At 40.0% G+C, this 21,111-nt stretch overlaps 1 protein-coding gene across 1 annotated transcript in view; it reads left to right on the plus strand.

Annotated features, from left to right (window-relative positions):
* The first annotated feature begins 9,813 nt into the window (after positions 1-9,813).
* The window catches only part of LOC124274208 (trace amine-associated receptor 1-like), a 19,219-nt gene continuing 7,921 nt past the window's right edge, over positions 9,814-21,111 (plus strand). Inside the window, exon 1 of the mRNA XM_046709514.1 lies at positions 9,814-10,546. Within this exon, the coding sequence (XP_046565470.1) occupies positions 9,814-10,546 (733 nt within the window). The remainder of the gene's footprint in view (positions 10,547-21,111) is intronic.

Here is a 21,111-nt window from a genome sequence, read left to right on the forward strand (position 1 = left end):
TGTTTTTGTCTTCCTGTGTATTTCGTCCTGGATGCAGTCAGTGATCTAACACCTTTTATTCAGAAAGCCCGGGTTCGACGTCCAACACTAGAAATATGTGTGAAGTTTGTTTCTGGTGTCCAAAAACATCTGTGACTATTTAACATCCTCTTTCACTGGTTCAAATTTTAAAAATACGTCATGTCATTACACATGAAACATTTCCATATCACAATTACTTTTACTTCTGAGTATAGTGCGAATGTACTGTATACAATGCTAGTGCAGTACATTTGTGTTGAATGTAAATATAAATTATACTTTTTCATCCTGTCACTCAAGTCATAGAAACAGACTATAATCCCCCAGCCCTAATTCCTTAATCCCCCACCCCATCCCCGTAAATAAATAAATAAATAGATTTTAGCTAACTGAGAACACCCCGGAAAGAATGAGTGAGTGAGTTAATATTTATCGTCACATTGGCAATATTTCAGCCATTTCGTGACGAGAACAATTAATGATTATATCATATATCAATAAATTAGAAATTAAAACCTGTTGACGAAGAACAGTAAAACTACTATAGTATATCACAGAAATCCAGTTAAAACTAGTGATGAAATCTAAAACATGTTAGCTAGAAATGACAAGACAATGTAAAAAAAGGCTATCGATTGCCAACAACTGAAGGTAGATCACCATACTAGGGCCTCGAGAGTTTGATGTACAAGGTGGTACAAATTTCGGAGTCCACTTGGGATTGGTATGTTGTTGTTTCACCTGCTTCTTTAAAGAGCTGACGTCAGCAGAAAGTCTTTTTACCATTCCTGTGAGTTCTTTAATGTCAGAAGATTCACTTGGTGTAGTAGCCATCTTACAAGTTGTCGCTTGCCTGCAAGACATTTCAAATTTCCGTTGCTGTTGTTCACTCTGCGTCTGATAGCTTTGGTTAACTCTCCAAAATCCTGTATGGTTTCATGTTGATAGACGGAAACATCCTTGCACTGAGGTAATAGTCCCTGCCAAAATACACTCCTAAGATCCTTATCTATCTGGCTTACACTTGCTTTGGCTCCACGAGTTCTTCCACACAAGACCGAGATATAACGCATTCGTCGGGTTTCTGTCTAGAACTGTAAAAATTGGCTTTCAAGGAGTCGGGTTCCTCACAGATTCCATATACACAAGCTTTGCAAGAACAATATCAATGCTAGCATCAGCACCGGAAAAGGAAGCAACCTTGGCCGCATCGCCCTTAAGTGATCTACGGATAGCCTGAACCAGAACATGTTGAGGATACTTTGATTTATTCAGAAAACAATCAACTTCATATCTCCAGACCTCATAAGTAGCTTCTCCCTTTCCCTGTTCACCTAGGAACGTAGATAACCGTGGCTTGAGTGATGTTAGCTAAAGCATCTGTCAAGTGAACAGTATCTGCATCTGCAGTTGGCAAAGACTGTTTCGATTCATTGTCATTCTCAGCCTTCACCAGAACTGACTCCGGTAGTGTTCCTGGTGAATTAAGATAAGACATTATCCATTGTCTCAGATCCTCGGGACTATCTGCCTTAGGGGTTATTCCCATACCTTTAAGAGTCTCTATAAGGATGCTGTAGTCATAGTCACCCGTTGGATTTTGTTCGGCCATATTTGGGTAACAACTAATTTGAAACTAATCCAGAGTCAACATAAGGGTAAATGTTTTACATGTAAAAGAACACAGGACACAAAATCAATAAGAACACAAAACGTAATGCACAAAAAAAAATCTGGAGCGTCAACGGAGCAAACGCGAAAACATCACCGAGCTGTTAACTACCGCGAGACAGTATCACTTACCACGCAGTGTACACAACGCGAACGACCGTATCAAAACGTGTTAGTATTAATGCAGTGTGTTTATCAAAACTAAGAAACAAACAACCCTTTAAATTCACAACAATAAATTGTCTGAGTCAACAAGAACAAAAAAACTCCTATACGAATAGAACTATCAACACCATAAGACTGCGCGTCTACCCTGTATTACAATAGGAATACCTAGTCAAGCCACAAGTGTACCTAATAGCGGCGTCTACCCTGTATTACAATAGGAATACCTAGTCAAGCCACACGTGTACCTAATAGTGCCACTAGTTCCTAGTTGTAAACTGAGACTTAGTTATGCATGCGTTTATGATTTATTGGTGGTAATATGCTGATATTATTACCTAGTTATTAGGGTTTGGTATAATTTCTTATCACTCAACAGCCAATCTTCCACACTTCTATGCATCATACCACACACTACAACAACTTCCAGATTTACATGTATATACACAAACTCACAAAGTCATGTTTACAAAAAACGTAACAGAAAACTCAAGTATATACTACTTATCTCCCTTCTCTCAAACAATATCAAAGTAAAAAATAAATCAAATAATTCAATCGCATAATTCAATCAAGTGATTCAATCTAAAATGAGACGTAATTGTTTACATGTGACGTCATCATCTTCTTGTGGGGCAATTATAACAATCAGTGGTATACACCAGGTCAATGTAAAAAAAACCAAAGACAAAAGACCACTTTATCTCAAGTCGATAAAGTCAAGTTCCTAAGGCGACCAAATCGAAGTCGACAAAGTCAACCCCAAGGCTTATCCCATCTCAAAGGAATATGCTATCACAATGCCCTTTACCGCTGTAGAGACTGTGGGGACAAGGTATATATAGCCGATGATCAACGTGTAAAGTCACAAGTAAATATTACAAGTCAATTATATAAAATAAATGCATTCTGAGGCCGATGTCCATGAATAGCGCACTTGTGAATCATTATGATAACGCAACAATGTGGTCATGGAATGTAATCATGTAAGCAGAGTTAAGTCACACAAATTATATTGAAATGTCAATGATGAATACGACCTTGACCCCATGTCCTATGAACGAATACTGAACGATGTCACAGACTTGCCGAGGCTCGTTTCCAACGAAGAATAGGGACGCTTCTTGTCACGAAAGGTCCCTCGTTGAGATTCATATAGGTCCAACGTTGACATGTCGTGCCTCACTGGTTTAATTCCTCACTGGGGGCTCCATTTGTAACAGCTCACGCCGAGAAAACACTACTCGCTGTGGGTTATGAATCCGTTTATTCGAGCAGAAGAAAAATACCCTGTAAACATTTCATTATAAATACATTGCATTGTATCACAGTGGTATCACAGATTCATCAGTACATGAGAAAAGAAGGGAGGCAACTGAAAAACATGTAACGCATGATCACATTTTAACAATAAACAAATACATTAATAACGAACAGTTTTCCCTTTGAATTATTTCACTTCAATAACGACAGTGGGTTTGTAATAGGAACTCAATATAACAGGTATGTTCATATTCAAAATTAGCTCAACCGTCTATAAGACAAAGCAACTCCGTTATCTCCCTGCCCGACGGCAACGTGATGAATAACCTTAGTAGCACAAAATGGTCAATTGTACATATACGACACGCATCCACAGCTAACACATGCCATGCACATCTCACTCCCAGCAGCCACTATCACAGTGCGCACATTCTACACACTAGATAACTTGAAAAGTATTTAGGAGGGAATAAGATAATATAATACAACATTAGGTGTGAATATTTTAAAGCCTAAACCGGTGTAGCTAAGCATAACGTTTACATTTTTAATATTAAAGAATGCTTGAATAGACGTTTTTAGCCTAGAACATTTATAATACTTTATAACCTGACAACTTTATGAAGCATTTGTACAACCAAATATAAACTAACCTGGTGACAGCTCTGGCTTGGCCTCACATGTTCGGCACTCAGAACGCAATGACAACCACAGACACCACGAGGTATCATCTTATTGAAACAGATGATCCAATCAGACAATCAAACTAAATATCATCACAAAGATTCCCACACACTCCGGCACAGCGATGACTAACATAACATCACTGCCACAGGCTAATTTGCATATCACGTGACCGGACTTTCCAATCAAACTTGTAATATAGAGTTATGTATAAAATCATCACTCATACACACATTCTTGTATAAGGGTATTCATACATTGGCTAATTACACTATCAAATACTTTACTGAAAATGCTTACTTATGATACTTGTTTATGTTATTTATGCATTATTAAAAACATAAAGCAATAATGTACTATAATTACTAAGCTTAGAAGTAGCGTATTAACTATTTTGAAGTGCTGAGCTTATCAGGTGAGGGTGACAAGTGCTGTGTAAGTGAAAAAATGGCTGATGACCTATGATTTGAAATCAGCTAGTTCCAATCAATCAGGTGATCATTACAATCATATCAATGACAGAAAGATAGAATAACCTAATTGCCCTATGACCTTGTAATGGAATGATCCAAAACAATCAGAGACCTGCATCAAGTACTTAAAACACTACTTGCCGACAACTGCTCATTGTGAACGCAATGAACCTCCGTTGAACCCCAAACAACACAGATGTATATACATTTTGATAAAACTAACGCAACACATGGAGTTAATATAAATGCTTTTATTTCGCCCTATTACACGTACAGTACCTTTTCAACAACCCGTACAGTTGATTTGTTTACATGGGCAACTACCATCGGCGCGTACAGTTATGGTTTTCGTTAATATCTTAGTTTGTATGTTTTGACAGAAGCTAAAATCTTGACACACTGGCTACATAACCTCATTTAGCCTAAAATACACAATACGTGAAATGAATTCAATTAATTATGTTGTAAAGACGACGAAAGTGGTCGATTTCTCGGCTTTTCTGATTCGCGCCGAAAGACGTGTAAAGAAATGATTCAAATGTAAACGAAATATAATGTGTCATGACCAGATGATGGTTATAATCCATGACCATTCAGCTTATAAGACAAGTCGATTTCGTAAACATTTACTTCTTGGAAATTTCAAAATCTTACGAAGTTTGGGAAATGGTAGTTGATGACGACCAACTGCCGGTTGAGCATAGACAGGGCTTACCCCCTGTGAGCAAGGTTCCAGTTTGTTATTACTTCAAGCATGGTGTTCTGATGAGGAAATATATAGGCCATGAGCCAGACAATTTTTCGGTACCACCCAGAGGGACCAAACACTTTTATGTTTTTGAAGTTGTTATGGTCTCTACATATTAAAAAAGTATGATGGCCATGTCGGTTTGGTAGCTGAAACTTAGAACGAGGCTAAATCCAAGATGGCCGCCAAATAACCCCAACATTTTCAAAAAACGTCAATTCCAAGCATTAATTGTGAGTAAAGTTTAGCAAATAGGTTGGAAATGAAAATAGGGAGGTACAAATAGTGCTAACATGATTAAAAGGATTTAATTAATATTAAGTTGTGTTATTTGACACCTTTAAATAATATTTTCCCCTGATTTTTAAGAGTCGAAATTGTAAGCTCAAACAACTTTTTCGAAAACTCATCATTTCATTTATTCTGAAGACAGCTTTTTAACTTCAAACCTTTTCGTAGAGTTATTATTGATTGTGTTGGTCCACTACCTAAGACTAAGTCTGGTAATCAGTATCTTCTCACTATCATGTATGCTTCTACCAGATTTCCTGAAGCAATTCCTCTTCGTAGGATTGTTGTCCCTGTGATTGTCAAGGCTTTGATCACATTTTTCACCAGGGTTGGTTTGCCAGATGCTGCTCAGTCAGACCAGGGCTCAAATTTTATGTCTAAGGTGTTTCAACAAGCTATGTAGCAGTTGGTTATTAAGCAAGTATTAAGCACGTTAAGTATAGTGCTTATCATCCGGAGTCACAGGGAGCTTTAGAGAGGTTTCATCAAACTTTGAAGGTGTGCATGAGGTGTGCATTTGTTGTTGTTTGCTGTCAGGGAGTCAGTTCAGGAAATTTAGGGTTTGGCCCCTTTGAGCTATTATTTGGTCATTGTGTGCGCAGGCCACTAAAGCATCTAAAAGAAAAATGGCTCAATCACTATCCTGAGATCAATATTTTGGACTATGTGACTACATTTCGGACCAGACTTTCAAAAGCATGTGAAAATTTGAAAGTTTCACAATAAAAAATGAAACAAAACTATGACAGAAAGTCGAAAGAGAAATTTCCGTCTGGCCGTCGTAAGCAAAAGAGATTGTGTCATGTCAACATCATTGGGAAATGCCATGACAGGCGGGCGAACTGGCTAAAGCGCCAGGCTAGTGACCCAGCGAGCTTGAGGTGATGGGATCGAGCCCACCTGTGACCGGGTGTAAAAACCTTGAAGTCAACTTTGTGTGCAGACTCTTTCAGTGTTGTCACAACCCCTAGTGTACAGTACACAACCCTGTGCACTTCAAAGAACCCACGAATCCGTTGGTATATGACCAGATGGTGGCCACATGAATACGTGCAAACACCCAGTTGCGGGTACAGCAAAGTGCAGTAAACTTGGACAAAGTACTGTGACTATGTGTCCCAGTCATCCCAGCTGTGAATGGGTACCTCGTAAGGATGGGAATGCCACAATAACTTGGTGCGCCTAGTGGCTGCAAGAGTTGTATGATCCCCAGGGAGTTGAGATTGACAATTCGATGTGCCGTTGACATTGACACCGAGTGAACGAGGGAAAAACAAAGCGCCTTTGAGCAGCTGAGCTGAGCTGGATATCGGCGCTATACAAATGTTAGCATGTGTGTGTGTGTGTGTGTGTGTGTGTGTGTGTGTGTGTGTGTGTGTGTGTGTGTGTGTGTGTGTGTGTGTGTGTGTGTGTGTGTGTGTGTGTGTGTGTGTGTGTGTGTGTGTGTGTGTGTGTGAGGGGCGGTGGGGTAGCCTAGTGGTTAAAGCGTTGGCTCGTCACGCCGAAGGCCCGGGTTCGATTCCCCACATGGGCACAATGTGTTAAGCCCATTTATGGTGTCCCCCGCCGTGATATTGCTGGAATATTGCTAAAAGCGGCGTAAAACTAAACTCAGTCAGTCAGTCAGTATGTATGTTAGAAACCAAACAGGTCAATTGTATTGCCACACTCTCTCCAGTTATTGATTTTATTAAAGACAATGGTGAACAGGTTGACAATATTTATGATGGTGTTAACAATGTAAAGTTTGCTGACCTTAGTGATAATGTTTCACCAAAAGTTAAGAAAAATTCTGATGTGTTAGCTCACCTTGATGAGAAACTATCACATTTATCCCCTGAGCAGAAAGTTTAAATGTCAGATTTGATTCATGAGTTCTCTCACTTATTTTCTGATGTGCCTGGACGAACTAATGTTGTTAGCCATGATAAAGATGTCGGTGATCATGTGCCTGTAAAACAACATCCACATCGTATGAATCCTGTGAAACGTGAGATTCTGCGGAAAGAAGTGAAATACATGCTGGACAATGACATTATTGAACCCAGTGACAGTCCGTGGAGTTCACAATGTGTTCTTGTGCCGAAGAGTGGTGGAGGTTGTTGGCGCTGCTGTGCTGACATGAAGGCTGTCAATGCACTCTCACGAACTGATTCTTATCCAATACCGAGAGTGGACGATTGCATTGATCGCATTGGTCAAGCTAGATATATAAGTAAGTTTGACATATTGAAGGGCTTCTGGCAAGTTCCACTCACAGACCTGCAAAGAAAAAAATCGGCATTCACTACACCAGATGGACTGTATCAATACAAAGTGATGGAGTGGAGTGGGAAGACCATCTGAAGGGAACTCGTGCTTTCTTCAAAAGACTGTCTGAAGTAAAATTGACTGTGAAGCTTGCAAAGTGTGAATTTGGGAAGGCACAAGTTGAATTTTAGGGCATGTTGTAGGGCACGGCCAGGTACAGCCAGTTTATGCTAAGGTTGAAGCAATTGTACATTTTCCAGTACCTCAGTCTAAGAGAGAACTCATGAGATTCTTGGGTATGGCAGGCTATTATAGAAAGTTTTGTCAAAATTTCACAGATGTTGTATCACTACTTACCAACCTTTGAGGGAAAAGGTAAACTTCCAGTGGGATAGCAGTTAGCAGACTACATTTGAAAAAGTCAAAGCCATATTCATGAATTCTCCAGTATTGCGGGCACCAAAGTTTGAGAAAGCATTTAAGTTACAAATTGATGCAAGTGATGTAGGTGCAGGTGTGGTCCTGATTCAAGAGGAGGATTCAGGAATTGATCACCCAGTTTGTTATTTTTCCAAGAAGTTTGACAAGCATCAAAGAAATTATTTTACCATTGAGAAAGAAACATTAGGTCTGTTGCTAGCGTTGCAGCATTTTGAAGTGTACCTAGGTACCACTACTTCTCCAATTGAAGTGTTTACTGATCACCATCCCTTGACTTTTCTTCACAAAATGAAGAACAAGAATCAAAGACTTATGAGGTGGAGTTTAACCTTGCAAGGGTTCAATCTTGTGATTAGGCACATTAAAGGCAATGTTTGTGCTGATGCACTTTCCAGGTTGTAAATGTATAATGACTTGCTGATGATGTATGTTTGTATCTCTATTATATCATAGTTATTCTGCAAGATGTTTCTCATGTTATTCATATTATTACATGTCATCTTATTATACTCATGCCAATAACGGGTTTGGGTGGTCAGGCTCGCTGGCTTGGTTGACACATGTCATCGGTTCTCTATTGCGCAGATCGATGCTCATCCTGTTGATCACTGGATTGTCTGGTCTAGACTCGATTATGTACAGACCACCGCCATATAGCTGGAATATTGCTGAGTGTGGCGTAAAACTAAACTCACTCACTCACTCCACTGAGCAATTTCCTCGATTGTCCTTCTCACCTACATTAAGTTAGAACTGAGAACTGAGAACATTGTTTATGGATTCAAAAATGTGCTTGTAATTGTTTTGTTATACTTTGTTAATAAATTAAAAACAAACTACTGAAAAAGTGTTTCTTGTTTTCCTGTTACTTTTTTTCCTAGCAAAATCTGTTACTTTTTTCCGTATCTTTTTTCCCTGTTACTTTTTTCCGATCACCCCATAAAACTGGTCCTCATTCTTCATCTCCTCAACTTCTTGAATGCCAATCAAAGAAATGACCTGTGAACTTTGTTTTTGATGCTAGATCCACTGACTGGCTACTGAATTAGTACGCGTGTTTAGTTATGTGATTAAGTTTAACAGTCACCTGATGACGTCACTCCACAACACGTATTCCTTTGCCTTCCATGTTTGTCAGTTTCGTAATTTTTGTCTACTGTAATTTATACGATCGTTCTTGATGAACTATTTTTTATTTCATATTTTCGTGTCCATTCTATTTATAAGGATTGACTGTGTATTGTGTTCGGTTAATCAAAATTTTGAATCGAAAGACCGACACGCAAACTTTGTAAATATCCTCTACGCCGATTCATAGTGTGCTCATCGGGTTTTCGATTCATGACTCAATGAAACGTGAAACCAGTTCTACTTATAGACCAGTGCTACGAATAATGACGTAACTAGTGTAAAGAACAAGTGATTTATAGCTCAGAAAATGTTTCGCTGAACGGGGAGCTGATCTTATAATGATGAAGGTGCATCTAACAGCATCTAAATGTCTATCATTTTCTTTGATTGAAAGCGAAATGTTTGAAACATTACACGATAAACCCATTTATTTCTTAACGAATTCGATGTCACGAGTTGTTTTAAGACGTGTTAACATCTGTTGCCTTAGTTACATGTGCTAACTGACGTCGTTTTTCATTGGCAGACTGACATGACTGATTGTGGAACGCACGCAAGAAACCATGGGAAAATAATTGCCTGTCATGCCAGGCTTTCCCCGGAAACATAAAACATATGTGTCGGTAGATTAGAATAGGCTTTCGAATAAAAGTAGTGCTGCTTCAGACAGACGAGATGTCGACGGAATCTTCAACGTCCGACATGACCACTGTGGGATATGACAGGACCACGGCAAATGTAACTCAAATTTCGTCAAGTGTCAACACACCGCTTGCAGTGGTTTATCTGCTTCTGTCAATGTTGGTGATGATAACCAACGGCATCATCGTATTCGTCTTGACAAAGATCCGTCACCTTCACCTACCGACTCTGCTCATTCTGAACTTCATGGCCTGTTGTGACTTTCTTATGGGACTGCACTTTTTCATATTTGCCATGCCTTCAGCCTTTCTTGATTCATTTGCATACTCTGATTCCTGTATCGGAATGGTGGCCATGTTGTTTATAATCCTCGCCGGACAGAATGCACTGAATATTGCAATAGCCGTTGTAGACCGCTATATCGCCGTGAACAAGCCTCTGGCATATGTACGTATTGTCACTAGCAAGAAGTTGTATGTCGTCTTCGTGGTGTCAGTCGTCATATCGCTGTGCAGAATGGCAGTTATAGCCTTCCCAGACAGGGACTATTACTACAACCCCATCGTAGCGGTGTGTGTGACGGACTTTAACACTCTCCCAGCGGTCATTGCCTCCATCTCTCCCTTCATTCTCTTGTGTGCACTGATGGTCCTATCGGTGGGGATGTTCAGGAAACTAAGACGCGGACGTCTCATATTCCCCGAGGGGGGTCTGCGCCAAGGTGTTAAGTTCCCTCACATGGTCACTCTAAGAATGATGGTGATGGGTCTGTCTTATATCCCTATCATTATGTGTGTCTTCTGGAATATTGTGTTTAACAAGGACGCTATACCCCAGTGGCTGCTTCAAGTAGGGATGGTTGGGTTTTTTTCTAACAGTCTATGGAATGTTTTCATATACAGCGTCACCTACCGGCCGTTCCGAGAAGCCATTATGAGTATTTTCTGTCGGGAATATCTGGGAAGACTCCGCCAGGCCGAAATCCATGAAATTATAAGACAGTCCGTACGTAACTAAGTTTATGATTATTTCAAGCCAGCTAAACACATCTGAAGTGAAGCTGTACTTTTCATAATTGAAGTTTTCAACAAATCTTAAGAGTGAGTACATGTATAATTATTTGGATGTATTTAATGAAAAATGTTTTTGGTGTTGCGTTTACGTGTCCTGTAATGTGGCATTCGTACAACTTTCAAATATGTATTGCTTGTTCTCCGTGCGTGAAATTTGCGGGACATTGACTAACGTTTGTATTGTGTAGTGGTGCATTAATTGCCCAGCAGTAAGTATCATCATTCCGTTATCATATACAGTGTAATATTGGAGGCCAGAGGCCATTTCTTGCGGAATATTTTTTGCCAAGGACAATGTCAACTATGTAAATTGTGTTAATACAGTATATATAACAGTACGCGTGATATCCTCGTTATATCCGTTGATATCTGTGTTGTTTAAAACGTATTTGGTACTTATACGATCAGTAAGCATTGCGTCAATGCATTAGATCAGTGCTTGTAAAAGCCTTAAGCTTGTTATATGCATTCTAAGATGCCTAGCGGTTAGAACAATCGAAAAAAAAATACATTATCAGACAATAAAGGTATAGTTTTTTGATGACGTAACAATTGAATGACGTTATCCCGTCACTTCGCCATTCTAGTGTGCCCCCTCGTAATCGAACCATTTTACATTACGTCACAATGTAAGCGACGTCACGATGCATGTCAGTTGTCATCGCCTCGTACGGCCTCCTACAGTAAACTACACCGTTGCATCCAGTTTCTTGGTTTGCTGTTGCTTCACGCAGCTAACATCACTGGTGGAAACATTACGTTTATGTTTCACGACGGTTAAAATGTGTCATTTCGACTCACAAGTTTTCAGCGACAAGGTAACGTTCGTAATGTTTACATTCCCACAATGCATTCGTGGAATGTCGCTTGACTACTCAACTTCCTCTGGATGTACTGATCTAAACTTACGCTGGTAGTAGAAATGCAACGTTCATATTGCCCCATATGGTTTACGTTAATGACAGATGTAATTAAAATAATTCAGAGAAGATATTTAATCCGAACGTAAACCGTCATCAAGCTGTTATCATTTGTTTTTTTCTGGTAACGTTCGTCTTAACGTAGGGGGCAGACACATCAATAGAACAGCGCGCCAGTTAGCCCTGTGCGAGGATTCTTAATTTAGGTCACCGACACCGTCGTTTGTTTTCTGCCTTAAATTAATCGTAATTATCTTTTGAAAGTATTAAATTTGGCATCTTAGAAAAGAAATACACTTCGCCCTACCACCATGTATAGTGTAATAAAACACACTTTCGCCCTGAACTATTATAACGTTAAACGTTGAACTATAATAGTTCAGGGCAAAAGTATGTTTTATTACACTATACATGGTGGTAGAGCGAAGTGTATTTCTTAATTAATATATATTCAGTTTAAAACGTCTTTGGTATTTATCATATAACAAAACATACATTGCCAATGCATTAGATGAACGCGTGTATGCTCGGTATGTCCATTAATATCTATGTATCATATTTGGTATTTATAACATAATAAACAAAGTCATACATTGTGTCAGTACATTAAATAACTGATTATAATGTCCTCGTGACGTATTCAGCATTTGTACAATGCACATCATAAACTGGATGTTGAAGTCAACTCTACTGATGCCAATGAAGTGACAAGTATCAGTGCTTGTAATGATATTATTATAACAGTGCCAGGAATGCCATTAGTGTAGAAAAACGCTTGCGTTATCATGGTTGTATCAGCGCTTGTAATGTCAATGTTATAACAATGCTTGCAATGCTTCTCTGACATCAGTGCTTGTTTTGTTCCTGATATCTCAATGCCTATAATGTTCTTGTTATCTCAGTGCTAGTTGTATCAGTGCTTGTAACGTCACCGCTATATCGCTGCTTGTAACGACACCGTTATGTCAGTGCTTATGATGATACTGTTATATCAGTGCTTATAACGTCACCGTCATATCAGTGCTTGTAACATCACCGTCATATCAGTGCTTGTAACGTCATAGCTATATCAGTGCTTGTAACGTCACCATTATATCAGTGCTTGTAACGTCACCATTATATCAGTGCATGTACGTCACCAACATATCAGTGCTTGTAACGCCATAGCTATATCAGTGCTTGTAACGTCACCGTTGTATGAATGCTTGTAACGTCACCATTATATCAGTGCTTGTAACGTCACCATTATATCAGTGCTTGTAACGTCACCATTATATCAGTGCTTCTAACGTCACCATTATATCAGTGCTTCTAACGTCACCATTATATCAGTGCATGTAACATCACCATCATATCAGTGCTTGTAACGTCACCGTTGTATGAATGTTTGTAACGTCGCAGTTATATCAGTGCATGTAACATCACCATTATATCAGTGCTTGTAACGTCACCGTTATATCAGTGCATATAACATCACCATTATATCAGTGCTTGTAACGTCACCATTATATCTGTGCTTGTAACGTCACAGTTATATCAGTGCTTGTAACGTCATAGCTATATCAGTGCTTGTAACGTCACCATTATATCAGTGCTTGTAACGTCACCGTTGTATGAATGCTTGTAACGTCACCATTATATCAGTGCTTGTAACGTCACCATTATATCAGTGCTTGTAGGGTCACCATTATATCAGTGCTTGTAGCGTCACAATTATATCAGTGCTTGTAGCGTCACCATTATATCAGTGCTTGTAACGTCATCATTATATCAGTGCTTGTAACGTCACCATTATATCAGTGCTTGTAACGTCACCATTATATCAGTGCTTGTAACATCACCATTATATCAGTGCTTGTAACGTCACCATTATATCAGTGCATATAACATCACCATTATATCAGTGCTTGTAGCGTCACCATTATATCAGTGGATGTAACGTCACCATTATACCAGTGCATGTAACATCACCATTATATCAGTGTTGTAACGTCACCATAATATCAGTGCTTGTAACGTCATAGCCATATCAGTGCTTGTAACGTCACCATTATATCAGTGCTTGCAACGTCACCATTATATCAGTGTTTGTAACGTCGTCGCTATCTCAGTGCTTGCAACGTCACCGTTATATCAGTGCTTGTAACGTCGTCGCTATCTCAGTGTTTTTAACGTCATATCTATATCAGTTACTTCTAACGTCGTCGCTATGCCACTACTTGTAACGTCGTCGCTATATCAGTACGTGTAACGTCGTCGCTATATCAGTGCTTTTAACGTCATCGCTATACCAGTACTTGTAACGTCACCATTATATCAGTACTTGTAACGTCACCATTATATCATTACTTGTAACGTCATCGCTATACCAGTACTTGTAACGTTACCATTATATCAGTGCTTGTAACGTAGTGGTTATCTCAGTGTTTGTAACGTCGTATCTATATCGGTAACTTCTAACGTCGTCGCTATATCAGTGCTTGTAACGTCACCGTTATCTCAGTGTTTGTAACGTATCTACATCAGTGCTTGTAACGTTGTTGGTATATCAGTACTTGTAACGTTGTCGTTATATCAGTGCCTGTAACGTCATCGGCATATCAGCGCCTGTAACGTCATCGTATATTACAACCCTGTCATATGACATATGCTTCTAATATCCTTCCTATATTAGTGGTTTATTGTTACTAAAATGACATGTATAGTATAGATTTTGAAACATTAACGCCGTGTACTATTTTCTGGACGTTTAAATAAACTGTAATACTGTAAGAGTTTGCGAGTGAGCATGTTTTACGTCGCTTTCATTAACATTCCAGCAAATCACAGCGGGTGAGGGCGGTGGGGTAGCCTAATGGTTAAAATCTTCGTTCGTCACGCCGACGACCCGGGTTCGATTCCCCACATGGGTACTATATGTGAAGCCCATTCCTGGCGTCCCCCGCCGTGATATTGTCAAGGGTGACACCCAAAATGAGTCTTTGAACGGCATGTAGGAGTAATAGAGATTTACCAGAAATGGGATTAACACGGTGTATCTATGTTAATGATGTCCAAGATATTTTTATGGATTAAAGTTCTTTTTTAATTTCTCTCACAACGTTTCGAGACCATTCCAGGGTGCCGTTCCACTAACCGATCTTAGCCCTATGCCAATCGTAAACCCCTAAAGTCCCAATCTTAGCGTGACGTTACGATCGGCATACCGTTCCACTAACCAATGTTACCTAAGTCAATCGTAAAGCTAAGATTCAAAGTCTAAGTTGCTCATGACCAACTTAGGATAGCTAAAATCAATCGTAGAGAAATCAAAATGGTGGCTTTCCTATTCTATGTGAAAAATAAGAGCGAGCATTTCACCGTGAGCGTCCCCTAAAATCCCCCATGAAATGAATTTGTATATTTCTGTGATGTAAACAAACACTGCACTGAAGCCTTACAAATGTCAGGCCAGTCTGACCACTGTCGTCATGGGAACACAACCGAGCGAGATAGTGTAACACATTTGTACAACAATATTGCAACGTCATGGTTAAGAATAGGGACGGGTCATGAAGTGATCAATGTTCTGAAGCAAAAAGATACAAATATGTTTGATTTCCCGTGCGCTTATTTGGCGGGGGATTCTAAAGACAGGCCGCGTGTTATTCAAGACCACTGGCAGATTCTACATACGTTATAGCCTCGTCACGCCTTGTTTATTCTGATTGACAAGGTTCAGGCACATATTAAAAGCTCTGACACAATTGACATTTTAAAGTCAGACTTAAAACCTGTTCTCAGTATATTACTTATAATCTCGGCTGTAAATATTCTCGTGTAAATCTATCTGTACACAGCGCTTTGAGCATGCCCAAGGATGTGGAATAGGCGCACTATAAATATGCATTTATTATTATTATATTATGCTTGATACCCAGCGTTCTCACGCACTTGCACCTGAAACCAAGGTGCTCACTACCCTAATATTTTGCTCTAGGTTTTTCTCCACGTTTACACTTGGTTGGAAAAATACCCATGAAGGACCGTGTTAGAATATTGAACTTCAACAACCCATGCCTGTCGTAAGAGGCCACTAACGGGATCGGTTGGTCAGCCTCGCTGACTTGGTTGACACATGTCATCAGTTCCCAACTGCCCAGATCGATGCGCATGCTGCTGATCGCTGGATTGTCTGGTCCAGACTCGATTAATCATAGCTAAGATACATACCGTTCACTAACATGAACGCTCATGTTAGTGAAGGCTATGCATCTTAGCTAGATTATTTACAGACGGCCGCCATATAGCTGGACTATTGCTGAGTGCGGCGTAAATCTAAACTCACTCACTCACTCAGTTGGTTCGTAAACTACTTTCTATCATTTGCTAGACTATGCAAAGGGAGATAACGCGTGCCTCGCATTCCTCTATCTCTCTAACGAAAGAGTCTCCATCTAAGCTTGGATCGTATCGTAAGATCGGGACCGGCTACGATCGGCCTAAGATCGGTTAGTGGAACGGGTGTAACTTTTACCTAAGACGATTGTAAAATTGGCGTAACTTGCTAAGATTGATCTTAGTTAAGATCGGTTCGTGGAACGGCACCCAGGTCCCTTCATCAGGTGAACTGGCAGTTAGGACTATGACGTCGTCACTATGACGTCATAACTGAGTTATGACGTCACAATGCAAGTGACATCACAGTACACCAGGGAGAGTACTGTATAAGTGAGTTTGAAGAGTTAATTACATAATGATGAAATTCATGCTAATACACAACAACTGCTAATAACACAAAGGTTCCTTGATAGCAGGCTTTCCAAAAAGAATAGTAGACTCGTTTTTTCTTGTATCTAAAGTTCATCAAAAGTTCATCAAAAGTTAATCAAGAGGTCCCATGCACTTGGCAGGTATACACCTTGATCACGATTCATTGCTGGTTTATGTCTCCTTATCTCGACAGCTTCCTGTAGTTTTCTCCGACGCCAGTCATTGTTATTTCTCGAAATCACCCTAATATCGTTCCACATGATTACATGACTTGGGTTATTTGCCTTGTGCTCCGATATATGTAATCATGTAATCATGTGGAACGATATTAGGGTGATTTCGAGAAATAACAATGGTGGCCTAAGAGTAAGGAGTTACAACTAGGGCTGTCCATTGGCAAATAATTGTATTGCAATATATTGCGATTCAGGTACCCGTGTTGCGATACGTATTGCGATATATTGGGAACTTCAGTGTTTGACAGTGAGTAACACTAAGTGTGCATGCCAATCTTATTTTCAACATCATAAGTCCCCAAACATATATGTTATGGTTCTGATAACAGCCATCTTAAAATTAAGTTGCATAGTCAGTTAATCTATTTTCTTTTTTTATACAATTTATTGTATTGCAATACGTTTTGTCATTGAATAATGAAGGAAAACATTTGTTGTGAGTGAAAGTGTGTAGATTTTAATCTAAACCATAAAGATAGTCACAAACACCTCATATATGTTCTTTGCCGAATATACCGGTTCTCAGAAAAAATATTGCCATATGTATCGTTTGAAAAGCGTATTGCGATATACCGGTATACCGGTAATACCGTGCAGTCCTAGTTGCAACTGTCAACCTTACAAAATATTACAAGAACACAATGCCACAAAGAATATGGTTTTGAAAATAAATATCGATTGATTAAGTGAACATTCACATACGCATATACATAAAACAGACACATGCACAGCTAGGTATAAATGCAAGCACTGGAATCACAAGCATATACATAATAACTTGAACATATATAATTATGCATTTATGCTGTCTTATATTAGTGAAGGGTCAAGCTATTGGTAACACTATTTTTTAAAAGTTGAAAAATCTTTGTTTCTGTTTGAAATATATACCACTGAATGTTTTACTGAACTTTCCAAACAGTATGGAAAAACACAACAGGCCGTTGAAATGTTGTTATAACGTTTTTTAACGTACGCCACATTCTGTTACAAACGGCACATTTTTTATTCAAACTGTCAATATGGAAATCCACGTGCCACGAAATATCAATGATTTGCACGTGCAAGTCGCTCTATCCATGGAAAGTGGAGTACAATAAACACGCATTGATGCTTTTTCAATGTCGTTCACTGCTCAGGTACCTGTTTGAAATTGCAGCTTAGAATGAGACGTTTTTTGACACTTGCTGAAAGGGTCAGGCTATAGGCCTTTTGGAATCTGGTCAAACTCAGTGGCAGGTTGCTGTCAGCTTAATGCGAGTCCGAGTGCTATTGGTAAACTGTGGCAGACATTTCTAGCCAATGGGTCCGTGGAATATGCACGTCGACCAGGTCGCCCCAGAGTCACAACAGTCCGAGATGATAGATAGGCACATGATTAACATTGCGTTACGTAACGGATTCCTTAACGCAGCAGATCTTCAGACAGAACACTTCAATGTTAACCATGTAAAGATATCCAGGACCGTTTAAGGGCGGCCGGACTCGGTGTCGTTTGAGATGGCGTAGACATAATGGCCGCTGAATTCAACGTCAGTGGCCCCGTATGCTGTTCACAGATGAAAGCACATACAATTTGTCCTTCCATGATGGTCGGCAGAGGATTTATCGTCGAGAGCGAATCACAGATGCAACTGTAGCCACGTACAACCCATTTGGCGGGGGGTCGGTCATGGTTTGGGCAGTGATAACTCCTACTGGACGGATACACAATATACCCTCCGTTCTTTAAACAAGGCCAGTGAATAACCTCTATAAGCTTATCGTGTTTACAAAGGCTATATTTCAGACTGGGGTAGTGAACAGTTTTAGATACTAAGAGAAGGTTGATTGGATATATTTTAAGTATATAGTCAGTGCGTTTCGTTATATTTTATCTATATGGCGGCAGTTTGTAAATAATCGAGTCTGGACCAGACAATCCAGTGATCAACAGCATGAGCATCGATCTACGCAATTGGGATACGATGACATGTGTCAACCATGTCAGCGAGCCTGATCACCCGATCCCGTTAGTCACCTACTACGACAAGCATGGGTTCCTGAAAACCCATTCTAACCGGGATCTTCACGGGTTGGTTTTGGTATAGCCATCAGTCGATTGTACAGCTTGTTCAGCTTGACCTGAGCTAGTCTGCATATGCATGACCCGGGAGGTGAAATGGCACAAACGGCAGGTCGAGTTAACTTCATTAAATAGGGCAGCAGAAAATGTTATTAATGTTGCGTTCGTGCGAAACATGCATACATGGATTCGTTACAGAACTTATCCCGGAAAACAACATGTCTGAAAAAACAATCATTTCATGTTTTAATTGAACAGTCATGTGCTATCTATTTTGGTTTACTAACTTTACAACGTACACACGTCTGTAACTTTCACAATCCGATTCACTCTCGCTGTCACACTCTACACCCAGGTCAATTATCACTTTTCATGTTCAACTGCAATATTTCTGTCCCAGTAGTCGCCTAAAAGCCCGAATCGGAAACATTAAACCATCTGTAGCTTCTTTCTTAAAGAAAGTTAGGACATTGCTGACGACTTCTCGTCACTGAGATGTCAGCAACCTTGTCTCGGCTGTTCGGAGATGTTGACAATCAACTGACAAAGGCGCACCCCTTCACAATAATAGACCGAACCAGTTGTGACACGGTCACGCAATGCATTAGTATTCACTTGATCAGGTCAAGCTGAACAAGCTGTACGCGTGTCCCACAGGACTTGATATTTCGCCAGTGTATCTGTGTTTTCATTTTCATGAATGACGATGTTACATCCTCTCTTTGTCCTGTACAAATATTGTTGTATATTCGTATGTAACGTTGTTGATATGGTTTTCTGCAGCTGATGGCCTGCTTTGGATTTCATTATCTAGTCTGTCATTTAGCTTTCGTTTTTATTACGGTCATGTTTCAATTACCACTTAAACTAAACTTAAGTCACAACTGCGCGACAGTGCCGCGGACCTGAAACAGGTTTTCTTCTCCGTGATCCGTGGACATCCGGGTTACGAAAGGTCTTCAGCGATCCAAGCTTGCTGTAAAAGGTGACTAACAAGGTCGGGCGGTCAGGCTCGTTGACTTGGTTGACATATGTCATTGACGCTCATGATGTCAGTCACTGAAGTATTGGTTCTGTCTCGATTATTTACAGCATGAAAGATTGCTGGGTGTTGAGTTAACAAACAACAAAACAGAACAGGGGTTAGCTAACGTCCAATAGAATAGCCGACTATACTTTGATTGATTGGCTCACTGTTGCCTTAGTAAATGACTTGTTTAAAACAAGAACATCATGTATTTGTAACTATCAACGCGTAGATGTGTGATCTGGGGAACTAGCCCATAATTAGGAGGAAGTGTGCGTTGACGAAGACGAAGGCATAGTTGAGTTCAAACTTCTTTTCTTCTTCCACAAGACATGGCAAACAAGTATACAAGACAGAAATGAGCTGGCTTGCCGACTCAGACATAAATGAGGTCAGCGGATTTCCTACTCAACCCCAGGGCGTTTCCTACGAGCGGCATTATCCTGCTCGCGGTCGTCCCTACACAGACAGTCGGAATACCGGACTCCTAGATGTGGGCATATATACAGATTTTGACAACCATGGACAGGCGACGATTCAACAATGGACAGATAGAGAAACAGCACCAAGGCCAAGGGGGATGACCAATAAGGCAATAAATGGCATATAATTAATGACAGTGACAGAGTGGTACAGGGTGGCTGACAAGACAATGTACACTGCGGTAGTGATTTGGATTAAGAATGCAGATTCACTAGATTATTTCAATTCTCAGTGAATACACACGTTATTCCTTCGGTTTGGAAAACATCAGAAATTGTACCAGTTCCTAAAACGACACAACCTAAAGAACTCAACGACTACAGGCCAGTTGTTCTCACATCTATAGCAATGAAGTCGCTGGAACGCATCTTGTTGAGACATCTCCGACAGGAAGTTGCCGACATACTGGACCCGCTTCAGTTCGCCTACAAGTCAGCGAGAGGAGTTGTTGATGCCACACTGTCACTCCTTAATAATGTCTATAAACATCTAGAGACACGTAAGTCAAACATCAGGATCCTCTTCGTTGACTTTTCATCTGCGTTCAACACCATCCAGCCACATATCATGATACAGAAACTGTTAGACATTGGCGTTAATTCATACCTCATCAAGTGGATCTAAAACTTTCTTGTGGACAGACAGCAGTACGTGAAAGTTAACGGGGCTGTATCGAGTAAACTGACAACCAACACTGGTGCACCACAAGACTGTGTATATCTCCTGTTTTTTTCACCCTCTACACAAATGATTGTGCAAGCTCGAATTCAGATGA

This window comes from Haliotis rubra, unplaced genomic scaffold (assembly GCF_003918875.1).
Source record: "Haliotis rubra isolate DU_JTF1 unplaced genomic scaffold, ASM391887v1 Scf189, whole genome shotgun sequence".
Classification (NCBI taxonomy): domain Eukaryota; kingdom Metazoa; phylum Mollusca; class Gastropoda; order Lepetellida; family Haliotidae; genus Haliotis; species Haliotis rubra.